The sequence below is a fragment of the Vanessa cardui genome, chromosome 6, assembly GCF_905220365.1.
Source record: "Vanessa cardui chromosome 6, ilVanCard2.1, whole genome shotgun sequence".
Lineage (NCBI taxonomy): Eukaryota > Metazoa > Arthropoda > Insecta > Lepidoptera > Nymphalidae > Vanessa > Vanessa cardui.
The window spans coordinates 4,776,371-4,790,174 of record NC_061128.1 but is presented as its reverse complement, the minus strand read 5'-3'; the positions used below and the strand labels follow the sequence as shown (position 1 = coordinate 4,790,174).

The 13,804-nt window shown below is 33.3% G+C and overlaps 1 protein-coding gene across 2 annotated transcripts in view; it reads left to right on the top strand.

The window, feature by feature from the left end:
* LOC124530165 (bifunctional heparan sulfate N-deacetylase/N-sulfotransferase) overlaps window positions 1-13,804 on the top strand; it is a 123,892-nt gene that overhangs the window by 98,549 nt on the left and 11,539 nt on the right. For both annotated transcript variants that reach the window (XM_047104161.1, XM_047104160.1), the window contains exons 10-12: window positions 3,098-3,280; window positions 7,200-7,420; window positions 13,628-13,783. In XM_047104161.1, the coding sequence (XP_046960117.1) occupies window positions 3,098-3,280; window positions 7,200-7,420; window positions 13,628-13,783 (560 nt within the window). The remainder of the gene's footprint in view (window positions 1-3,097; window positions 3,281-7,199; window positions 7,421-13,627; window positions 13,784-13,804) is intronic.

The window sequence follows — 13,804 nt, the reverse complement described above, 5'->3', positions numbered from 1 at the left end:
TGTTTGTTTTAAACTACATTTTTCGTATCCTCCGTATATTTTATTCAAATTGATAAAATAGTTATCTACAGAGATACACATAATATCAATGTCAGATTTAATTTTAATTTTCCACTCGACGACCATTGGAATATATTAAAAGTTGCGAACCTATTTCACGATCCATTATAACAAACAAAAGTGGATCTAATATAAAACGATGTAGAATTTGCGTTGAATTTATCTCGACAACTTTGTGGTATGTCGATGGTCTCGTTACTAGTTGAGAACGGGCACCGCACGCTCGTCGAGTGTTCCTAACGGTCGTCAATACCATCCCTAGTTCAATTTACCGCTGGTCTTTTACCGAATTTCGTCAAACGTTCTTTACATCCACTTGAACTTCACAATTGAGTAATTATTACGTTTGACGTTTGGCTTTTGTTTATTTAAAAAAAAAGTTTTATTTTTAATTTTTTTCGTATTTTACGGCCTCGTGTGATCTCATTTTGAATTGAAAATTATTTATCATTTTAATAGTAGCCGAAATAGAAGGAAAATGTAAATTATTAATAACTTTTACTTTTTATTATTAATAATGACGATCTTAATAATAAAATACAATGATTTTGGTAATTATAACAAATTTAAAAGAAATGCTGTTATCTTATCGTCTTTTTATAATAATAGAGGTTGGTGAATACTTTTGAGAGTCGAGATGGCCCAGTGGATAGAACGCGTGCATCTTAACCGATGATTGCGGGTTCAAACCCAGGCAAGCACCGCTGAATCATGTGCTTAATTTGTGTTTATAATTCGTGCACATCTCGTGCTCAGGGGTAAAGGAAAACATCGTGAGGAAACCTGCATGTGACGAATTTCATAGAAATTCTGCCACATGTGTATTCCACCAACCCGCATTGGGACAGCGTGGTGGAATATGTTCCAAACCTTCTTCTCAAAGGGAGAGGAGGCCTTTAGCCTAGCAGTGGGAATTTACAGGCTGTTGTTGTTGTTTGTTGTTGTTGAATACTTTTGCAGTGGCCAACAAGACATGGAAATACCAATAACGATTTTAAGGAAACTATTATTCTGCGCGATTACTTCTTTAGATTGATAAATTTTGTTTTTGTATTATGACCTTAAAACAAATCTCATTATGGTCGATAGTGCAATTAAAATAAGACATCTATAACAACAGACACATCGCTATTGATAAGATGATAACTCACACATTTACACACAATAACTTAGTATTTGAATTACGATAATCGATATTCTGTATTGTCCTTTAATTAAGAGTGTTAATTGAAAGCACAGTTCATATCAAATAATAATTTTCCTCTTTATTCTCCCTAACAAAATATACTGTTCTACAGCATTTTTTGTGTATTTTCTACCGCACAGAGATATTGCTTAAACATGCCAATTAGTCGAGCGCTGGTTGCTTTTTCATAATATTTAAGTTTAAACTCTCGACGAAGATTTACATTATTTAAAAATTGTATATCCTTAAGTATTGGGTTGATTCTACTTGATATTAATATTTGCGGACATCTAAACATATTGCCTAAAGAATGAAGAGCCTAAATGGTCCAGTGGTTACAAGGCGAGCATCTTAACCAATGATTGGGTTCAAACCCAGGCAAGCACCGCTGAATATTCATGTGCTTAATTTGTTTTTATAATTCATTTCGTGCTCAGCGGTGAGGGAAAATCGCCATCGTCATCGTTATCAAACCTTCCTTTGTCTAATTTCATAGAAAATCTGCCACATGTGTATTCCAACAACCTGAATTGGAAGAGCGTGGTGGAATATGTTTCAAACCTGCTCCTTAAGGGGAGAGAAGGCCTTCGCCCAGCTGTGGGAAATTTTCAGGCTGTTGTTGTTGTAAACATATTGTTGACAGTTGACTTTTCGGAAAAAATACTTGATACATTTTTTCAACTTAAATACAATATATTAGTCCATAATGTGTACATAATATATATCTATGTTTAATGTATAAATGCTAGTTTTAATTATGAAACACAATGCTTTATACACAATGTACATTACTAGATAATGCCCGATATTTGTCGAAATGCCTCTTAAACTTTGTTTGTAAACTATAATCCGATTCTATTTGCGCTAAAATATTATCCATATTCAAATGTATACCAATTATATAAGGGCGATTGAACGGTATAGAAATTGATGCTACGTGTAGTGGTGTACTATAAAGTGGAAAGCGTAAAAACCTTTGTAATCAAAATATACATACATACGTGGTTATATTTGGAATAGTTTCACAAATATCTATTCCGTTGAATATATTTTATATAGTATGTAAATTGTTTTTTTTTTTTTTTAATTAATGCCAAAGAGGCATGAGCTTAGTTAAAAAATATTTATAAATATATCCAGCTATAGCTACTTCTCTTGTATAGTAAATAAATATTAGACAACAACACAAACATTACTTTAAACCCAATGTTAGTAGCTTAAAGCACTTGTGTTATGGAAAACCAGAAGTAAAGACGGTACCACAAACAATTAGACCCAAGACAACATACAAAACTTTTTCTACATTTACTCGACCGGGAATCGAACCCGGGAGCGCGCTACACACTACTCGACCACGGAGGTCGTCTCTTGTACGATGTCATATAAAATCACAAACGATTTGATTAAAACATCACACATTGCAATCTAAAAAGCGTTCTATGTTAGTTAATTCGATTTACGATATTGGCTTACATTTTTTTTTTATTAAATAAAATACTGACAAAAATGGAATACCGATGAAAATATTTTTATGCAATTATAAATAACATGCATGACGACCTCCATGGTCGAGTGGTGTGTATACCGGTTTTCATTGGTACGCCACTCTGAGGTCCCGGGTTCGATTCCCGGCCGAGTCGATGTAGATTACCATTAGCTTTCTATGTTGTCTTGAGTCTGGGTGTTTGTGGTACCGTCGTTACTTCTGATTTCCATAACACAAGTGCTTCAGCTACTTACATTGGGATCAGAGTAATGTATGTGATATTGTCTCATATATTTATTTATTTATATTTATGCAGTTTTGGGCAATGAATTGCAATAGCATTGATGATTTGTCGTGTTCCACAGATAAACGTGTTCATGACGCACATGTCTAACTACGGCAACGACCGCTTGGCCCTGTACACCTTCGAATCCGTCGTGAAGTTCCTGAGATGCTGGACGAACGTACGTCTCGCGTCCGCTCCGCCTCTGGCCCTCGCTGAGAAGTACTTCCAGCTGAGGCCCGACGAACTGAATCCGTTATGGGGGGTAAGTACAAAGTCATATCAGTATAGTACGACACAACTTAGATGTAGCATCGGCAAAATTCGTAAAACCAATCACATCCGAATTAAGTACGCTCTCCCAAATTATCAATATTTATATCTAATGTGAATATGATCTTTACACAAACGCAATAACTTGATGAACTAATATATTCGTAAATTTGGCACGTCGATTTACATGCCCTTGCTTTCTCGGGTTGAACTGACGCGAGAATCTATAGCGACGAATGGCGCGATAGGGAGTGGATTCCTATTGGTCGTGTAAATCCGCAATAATCGGTTATTAAATTTGTCGATGCTACATCTAAGTTGTGTCGTACTATACATAAACATCAATAATTGTTATACAAAATTATTTAAACTCAATGTCTTAAAGAAACAATCGTTTTTTTTTTTAATTTCGAATGTTCTTTTTATGTTAGGACAATCGATTTTATAATTTTAAATCACGCGATTGATAGTGCGCTATAGTCCAGCACAAAAAATGGTCAGAACTCAGAACTCGTACGCCGTCGTAGTCAATTTTAACCCGCAATGCTAAGTAATGATATTTGATGTATTTGCAATATATTGATCTGTTTACAAATAGATCGATTATAATTGTTAGTTAACTGGGTTAGAGTGTTTATGGCACGTTTTATTTACACATATATGCGAATGAACAACAATAACATAATATATATGCATATATTATCGTCTAACGTATTCTCTATCGTTGTGTAATGATTAATACGCCATAGTTATAAATAATATTTAAAAGTATTTCCAGTTGATCTTTGGATTTTTTTTATTAAAACGAAAAATCGTAACTTTGAAGAAGACAGGTAAAGAGGCTGTGTTGAGATTTATCTGTCACTTTTGATGTCTCTATTGAAATCTATTTCAATTGTTTATTTTTAGATATATTATATATAGAATATTTTACAGGCTGTTTAATAAAAAACATTAAAAATAATTTTTAAATTTCGAATTTCAAATAATTAACTGGATAAGACTTGTACAAAACTCTTAGAGTAGGCCAATTACTCTTCAATTGTTCCACCCGTGCCGATTTGAAGTTTGTCAATATTGTCACATTCCCAAGGTTGGGGCCACACTAATGGTATAAGCATAAGTTACTGTTTCCTCAGCAAGAATTTAGTTTTGTAAATTTGCGGGAACTCTCATAATATACTTTTGCAATACGAAAAGCTAATCGTTTTTGTTTAAAGATATAAATATTTATCAAAATAAAAAATACTTAAAATATGAAGTAAAGTATAGTAACAGCCTGTTAATTTCCCACTGCTGGGATAAGGCCTCCTCTTCCATTAAGGAGAGGGTTTGGAACATATTCTTAAAATATAGTCAATCTTAAATTATAATGAGCTATGTAAATTATGAGCTTGTTTGATATTTTCGCTCATTGTACTCTACATCGTATATCGTTTTGTAATTTCGAGTATCCATACTCAAAAGTTTATATATTGAATTTTGGTACCGTATACGTATAGTTTATTGATGTACATATGTACATGATGATGTAATTATATTATAATATAATCATAGTAAAGGGCCTCAATGCCAGGTGGATACGACAATGCGGAGTACTCGATCGCTGTTAGACCACGAGGGCTTCGTGAATAGTCAAGAGGGCTTTGTGTTGGTGCGTTTGGGGATTACACTCGACAATCGACATATATTTAATGTTAACATGAACTTAATTAAATCGTCTATATAAGCAAAATTGGATGATTTCCTTAACCGATGTGTTTGTACTATGCTTTTTCACCTTAGCTATATAGGTTTGAAATATGAGAAGGTACAGAAAATTAACCACTCTAATGGTGAGGGATCTTGATATACTGTCCACGATTTTCAATGAGATTTTATTGTGATACGACGACGTTTTTTACAATGATCTATGTTTATAATTAATACCTACAGTTATGTATTTATTCAATTTCGAAGTCATAAGCGTCCGGGCTTTAGTTATGTATAATAATTTGTTTCATCGTTGATTTTTACAATATTTTTTATTTTTATAGTAATTAATTTCATATTAGACTTAATGTATGTTAAAAGCTTTATCAATTATAAAAGATCCGTATATTTCGAAAGTTTATTTATAATGCCACACTTTAACAAATTTAAAATATCTTTCCATGTTAGAATGTTTGAATACATATACAATTTATTGTATATGATATATTCCAAGCAGCAATTATTCATCGTAAATATTTAGACGATAGTCAATTTTATATATTTTCAAGGAACTTGTTATTAATTTATCAAATTTGTTTTCATTCAAATTATGTACTTGGATTTAAGCATTATTATACAGATAGTGTTACCAATTTAGACAGTTTATGATAAAGAGGATGATTAAATGGCCGTTGAAAATTTAATTAATATTCCTCTAATGAATTCTCACGAAATCTCTTAAATGGGTTGGAGTATTTTGTTCGTTCTATTTACGGACATTACGGACTGCTAATATTTTTATTGTATTTCGATATTTCTGTAACTAATTGCAACAATTAACACTGAAAATACAAACAAACAGGTGTGCATTGAATAGTTAGTAAGTTTTTATTAAACAACAACAATAATATCCTGTAAATTTCCCGCTGCTGAGCTAAGGCCTATTCTCCATTTGAGGAGAAGGTTCGGAACATATTCCACCACGCTGTTCCAATGCTGGTTGGTGGAATACACATGTGGCAGAATTTCCATAAAATTAGACACATGCAGGTTTCCTCACGATGTTTTCCTTCACTGCCGAGCACGATATGAATCATAAACACAAATTAAGCACATGAATAATTATTGGTGCTTGCCTGGGCTTGAACCCGAAATCATCACTTAAGATGCATTTTTATTAAATTGATCTTTTATTAAACACTAGGAGTAAAATAACTCCTTATGGTATTATCTTCAAGTAATAAGGAATATAGTAAATGCTTATATAAAATAGCTTATAATACTGTTGATGTTGAGGTCATTCCAGAAGATCGGTAAACTTAAAATTCTCGGTAACATATAAACTTGGAAGCAAGCATGATTATACTCCTGTGCTGAGTTTCTGAATTACGTAAAGATGTCGATCGTATCTCTGAGCTTTCTGACTGTTTATGATTGCCATCGGAAACCCCTTTTTATGTTATATATCTTTATACTTATTTTATGTATGTAGTTTTCGAGCTCAACCCTCGATCAAGAATATTTTGTTAAATTACTTAATTACTTTTTGGACAGTGGTATCTTAAAACGCGTTAATCGTTTCTATAATTAAATAAATGCAAATGATATTATTTAAAAATGCCTTTGTGTTATTGTTACCAGGTAACACAATCTAAATTTAGCAACACAATATAGCGGTGTATATTAATAGTCACGAATAGATATTCAGTGTGAAAATTGTGAAAATCCTTAAACAAATAATATTTTAAAACGTGAGTGTTGAATATTGTTCATAAAAAATATCAGGAAATATTTTTACGCGAGCCAAATGTTACGTTACATCATATCCACTGAAGCAATTTTTAAACCACCCGCTGATTCAATTTGCAGAATTGATTCCCTTGGCGATTCTTACATATTCGATCCTCAATATATGACCATGGCGTTACAAAATTATATATATTTCTTTCGCATAATACAAACGTAACCTCAGTCGCGGATTAATATTTTAAGAGAAACGGAAAATGAATTTATATAAAAAATATATAGTAATATTTAACCAGAGTACGATATTCAATTAATTAAAAAACATTGAAGGCAAAAGTCGAATTTAATATGTCATTCCAGGAAGACATTTCCAATACAATTTTCGTAATTAAAATTATTGGATTAATGTCATGACGACGATGTTTAACCTGTATAATGTTTAATACGTATTTTATTTTGTATAATTTTAACAGAATCCGTGCGATGATATTCGTCACCGTCGCATTTGGTCGAAGAGTAAATGGTGCGACACCTTACCGAAGATTTTGGTAATCGGACCCCAGAAAACAGGCAGTACCGCTCTGTACACGTTCCTGGCTATGCATCCGACTCTCGTGCCAAACTTGCCGAGCCCGACAACTTATGAGGAATTGCAGTTCTTCAATAACAATAACTATTTGAAAGGATTGGATTGGTAAGTTTTTTTTTATACTCGTAAAATGTTTTGATGTCATGTTTTATGAGGTTGTTGTGTGAGGTTGTCTTAAGTCAACCTTTATCTATTCTAACCAAATTTCATCAGCGGTTTGGCGCGAAAGAGCCACAGACAGATAGGCAGACAGAGTTACATTCACATGTATAACATTAATATAGATTTATGTTTTATTACGTGTCACAGTAGAGAGATGGAATTGACGGATTCGATAGTGCAGCACGTCACTAAAATAAACTGCATATATTTCATACCATGAATCAAATCCTCCAGTCATTTTTCGATGCAGTAGTTTTAAACTACATATAAAAATATGATCGATATTTGTTATGATTTATAGATATTGAAAAAATCTAATTGAACCAATAGCGATGCTAGTCGTATAACACATTGCGCTATTCACGTTTTAGTTCGACTGCAAACAATGCCCTGAAATCGTTCCGAATCAACTTTGTTTTTGGAAATTTTAATTGGTAATACAAACATTAATTTATATCTGAGGACTATACATAGGTTATAAAATTATGTTTATATTGTAACGCGTTGTTAATATTTAATTGCACTCGCGCTAAGTCGGGGCGGGTAGCTAGTATTCGATGACGTGATTACACAGAGAATGTCATATTTGTAAAGGAGTAACTTGAATTTACATACATTTTTCTTTCTCTAATTTGATATTGATCCGCTATTGGTAATTGTGTCGCTTATGCTTTTCTACGATTGCTCTTGTCGACGATAAACGATTGACAAATAAAAATAAAAAAACTATCAAATTGTATATCTTATCTTACACTTTTATGTTCGATCGCTAATCTCGGAAACGACTAGGCCAATTGGAAAAATGTCATTTCGATATCTAGCCCATTTATTGAGAGAGATTATAGGCGACATAACTCTATGCTACGACAATCTACTAAGTTTAACTGTTTCGGTAACTATGCACTCTTGGCACATCATTTATACATATTCATCGTATGTATAAATTAAATCTAATGCGAGTGTGAATACGAGGCGACTTTTGTTATATAATAGAAACAAGCCCCGGCGTCGCATGGATAGAATCAGAAAGAAATTCCGTTTTTTTTTTAATATATTTATAGTTAAAATGTAGTTATTAGCGAGTGTCAAATTCCTGCCTGTTGTTTTGTCGTCCGTAATAAGAAATATTTTTATGGAGATTAATGTCGACCGTCGTATCATAAAATTGTAATGGTATTTTGGTGGTTTAATATTATACTAGCTGTCGTGTTTCGCAATTCGCTCAGGACTTTGCCATTTTTCTGCATATAATAAAGACAAATAGCTAGATTTACGTGCGCGTTGACTGTAAGCGTTTGAATAAAATATAGCAGCGCTTGTACGCTCACGGCGTGGAGTACATGAACGTTATTAGAACAAGCGAAGGATTATAACAACATATTATGTATTAAATTTAGCTCAAGCATTTAAATTTATAAGGGAGACTTGAAACATCCGATTGAAGAATCCTTTTCATCTCATCACTTGTGATAGAATTGGGTACGTCACTAGTCAAGGGTCAGGATCGATCCTCTGAATTTTATAGACGCCCTTATTTCTTACCTAACTAATGCACCACCATACCTTTTAAGTAATATGTTATGTAACTTGTGCTATAAATAAATATATGGGACAACATCACATACATTACTTTGATCCCAATGTAAGTAGCTAAAGCACTTGTGTTATGGAAAATCAGAAGTAACGACGGTACCACAAACACCCAGACCTAAGACAACATAGAAAAGTAATGATTATCTACATTGACTCGGCCGGGAATCGAACCCGAGACCTCGGAGTGGCGTACCCATGAAAACCGGTGTACACACCACTCGACCATGGAGGTCGTCAGATAGGCAATCCGACTCACTGACTCTCGAAGCGAAACACAACAATACCAAGAGTTGTTTGGCGGTTTAATATCTAATGATTTAGAAATTTAACTATTCTTATACCCTAAACTATCAATCAGTAAACTAACAGTAACTGTACTATTTTGATATGCATGTAAATTTAACTCTTTTGTTGTATATCTTTTGAATATTTTAGTTAACGTTCAAAATTCACAATTTACGAACGAGTTTTCAAATAGGTTAGCAAATATTTACTCGAAAATTTTGCATAAGCGTTTTATTTTTAGAATATTTCGTTGGAAAAATATTGTTTTGAATAGTGATAAACCGGTCGGAGTGTTGTACTTTATATCGAGAACAACGGAGTAATCATGTCGTCGGTTAAAAAAGAGCGTCACTATTGTAGTATTCGATTCTGATTCAATCAGCTTAGTCGTATGTTGACATTGTGTCGCCGATTTGATGAATTCATCTCTAAAAGAGACGACAATTCGGAAACGATTACATCAAGAACAGTACAAGTACAAAGTATAAAAAAAGAAAAGATGTTTGTGACTCTTAATTTGCAGTAATAATTAGCTGCTTTACGAGCTCTCATCCGGCGGTAAACGTATATTAAATATATAATGACTTTGGTTAAAAATGGGGTCATCTAAACCATTTTTTTTATATAAGAGGTAATTCTATATATGAGCGCGATTAAAGGAATAACTCTTTAACGTTAGTATATTGTGTAAAAAAAACACTAAAGGTATGAAGAATTATAATGTTTTATTAAAAATATGTATTTTTCAGTTGACTACACAAAATATTCAATGCTAATAATGCTAATTCGATAATAATTAATTCAAATACCAATAACGATTCCTTTACGGGAAAATATGGTTTTAAATATTATAAATAAAAAATTGTGACAAAGAGAAGTAGTGATTCAAATCAAATCGTTTCTAAAAAGGAAACAATTTTGCTGTACAATGATATATTCACATTACGTTTTTGTGTTAAGCACTCAAATCCGGATCAAAATCAATATTGATTACGCACTAATCGGGACACAGCGAATGCAACTAAACGAGATCAGTTGCGAGGTCGACTGCAGTTAATAGTTAAGATTATAAATTATGGAAGGATATATGGAAAATCGAAGTTTTATTTTAATTACCATTAAAACTCAAATCAAGCACAATCTGATAACGATGGCTTACTACGTTTTTCGTCACTTATCCACACAAATAAGAGTGACTTGATTTTTATTTTCGAACGCACGATAGTCCCTTGGGATTTCCTTGCCCATTATTGTTAAACTTTTTTTTTTATTAAATCGATGTCACAAAATAGTATGTATAGTTCTTTACAAATAGTTTAATTGACGACTTTAACGGTAAACGTTCTAAGCAGCTGCGTGAAGCCCCGGAATACCAAAGAGCTCTGAACGTAGCATTTAATGTTCCAACGGAAAACTGAGTGTTATGGGAGAAGAAAAGTCGTATAAGTTTTTATAGGAGAGGTCCTTTCTAAGGGTAACTTAACGAAAATCTAATTTAAGAAAATAACAATGTGAATAAAAATGTTTTGGAATTTAACATACAACAACAACAGCCTCTAAATTTCCCACAGCTGGGCGTAGACCTCCTCTCCCATCGAGAAGAAGGTTTTAGAAAATATTCCATCACGCTGTTCCAATGTGGGTTGGTGGAATGCACGATGTTTTCTTTAGCCGCCGAGCACGGGATGAATTATAAACACGAATTAAGGACATGAACAATCAGTGGTGCTTGCCTGGGTTTGAACCCGCAATCATCGATTAAGGTGCACGCGTTTTTCGAATGTAACATATGTCATCGATTTCTTTTTTTTTTTATAATATATAACATAATTGAAATTGAAAGTCCTCACATTCATATCGCTTAGGACTTTTTGACGTGAGTAACGTTGAATACGATTCGAAAATTGTCTCCGTGAAAACAAATTTTCGCACATTTGATTCGTAACTTCCCCGCCCACGGTTACTTTCCGTCGTTTCACAACTCTTACGTTGTCATAGAGAAGTTAACTTTTGCAAAGACACGACAAATGTCAATTTGTTACGTGCTGATTTACAGGTCTATTCTTATGAAATTTTCCTCCTTGTATACGACGTACGAACTTTGCCTTCGTCAACGTTTTCAGAGGAAAAAATGTTTTTGCGATGTGTATGAAATTACGATTACAGAGAAGCATTGATTATTATAGGTAATATACTATATGTAATTAATTATTTCTTCCGACATGAGATTAACCGCAGTTATTTATTGATATTCATTAAATGTAGATTTATGATTCTATTATGTACTTATATCGCAATAGATACAAGTACATAGTATATTCATAAAATAAAATATTCATAAAATAAAATATATTTTGGGCTATTGGAATTTTAACTTATACAAATATATAGATTTTTACTTACAAAATACTCACAGGTTCAACTCTGCTATTGACAAAAAGTTACCATTAATTTACATTAACTCGGAATCTACTAGTTTCGTTTCGTCTATAAAATATAGACACAACTAAAACTTAAAAATGAAACATTAAAAAGAATGTCATAATAAAATGGTTTGAAACTTGCAAAAGCATATAACATTAATTCCTCATAAGCATAATCGAATTTACACTGCAATTGTATTACTAATTATTTAATAACCAACATTATAAGTAAATGAAACAAAAAAAAAAAAAAAATTCTTAATTCTGATAGTGTTAAAAATTGGCGTGAGGACTGAGCAAAATTCCTTAAATTATACGTAAGTTTCCATTACAATTTGCTTAAATACTCGCGTGGAGTCAGTCTGGCGAGGACAAAGTAGGCGGTTGTAATTTGTGCACGCAACCTTGTGACAGTGGTACCATTTAATGTCTGCCATCGATCCACGCCGCCACGACACTCGCCGGTTACAAAATGGCGATCATAAAACCGCTTTATTGTTGCTTCTAAAATACTTTCAAGTTTCCGAGACGAGTATTTGATGAATCCCAAATGGTCTTTTCCCTTTTTTTTTAAAGATTGTTCTTAGAGATTTGATAAAATTATTCCATTTCGAAGTAATAAATATTTTATGTTTTAAATAAAAGTCTATTTAAAGTAAGATTACGGATTACTCTAGGAGTTTAGTTCGAAATAAAACGTTATAAATTTAGCTTTTTTCAGTGTTGAGTTTATTTTAAGATCAGTGTGGTTAAATTTTTTGCACATACTCAAATTTAAGAAAAACTTCAATGATAGATACACATATACACTTTAATTTGCCGGCAATTCAATGTTAACAACGATGTAAGAATTTAAGCCCCTGTAGCTCAACAGACCGTTATGGAATTCGCAGGTTCGATCGTTATCTAATATGGGACTCATTTCATACAGACGTCAACGCTATACTAAAGAGAGTAAAAGAGGTATTAGTAATTCTGATACCACAATATTGTAAATATTATTTGAAGAAATTGATTTTTATCCTTTTAATACTAATGGAATCAGCGTTGAATCAGTCAAATCTGATGTCCGTAGTTCAAATTATTAATAGGCAGTTGAGTTTTTTAGTCGAGTGAAAAATCTCAGCAGTAGTTTGAACTTTGGAACTTGGCAGAGTTTACAGTCTCGTCCCTCGAAAAGCACGTAAAGCACGTCAAACCGTCATACGGCTGAACTCTCGTTGAGAATGAGCGCCGTGACCGATCGTTCAGGTGACTAAAGTTATCAATATCTAGTTGGGAAAAATAAATATTAGGCTATTCAATTCTGCAAAAATGTTTTAAAAATAATAATAATAAATTAAATCTGTAATAAGTTCTGATTTGGTTATTTGATATTTATTTATAAAAATAAATACGAAACATTATCTATACGAATACTATGGATGCGTTAGTAATTCTGTCTGTCTGTCCCTCCTTCACAACTATTGAACCAAATGATATTACAACAACAACAACAACAGCCTGTAAATTCCCACTGCTGGGCTAGAGGCCTCCTCTCCCTTAGAGGAGAAGGTTTGGAACATATTCCACCATCTTGTTCCATTGCGGGTTGGTGGAATACACATGTGACAGAATTTCTACGAAATTTGTCACGTGCAGGTTTCCTCACGATGTTTTCCTTCACCGCCGAGAACGATATGAATTATAAAGACAAATTAAGCACATGAATCAGCGGTGCTTGCCTGGGTTTGAACCCGCAATCATCGGTTAAGATGCACGCGTTCTAACCACTGGGCCATCTCGACTCACTCTCACTCGAAAGGTTTGTTATTTAACAAGTATTAACTTATTGTATTGTTAACACCAGGTATTTAAATTTCTTCCCTCCGAGCCAGAGCAATAACACGCAGATAACATTCGAGAAATCAGCGACTTACTTCGACGGAGACCTCGTGCCGCGTCGGGCGCACGCTCTCTTGCCGAACGCGAAGATCATCGCCATACTTATATCGCCCTCGAAAAGGTATGAATAATATTTTACATA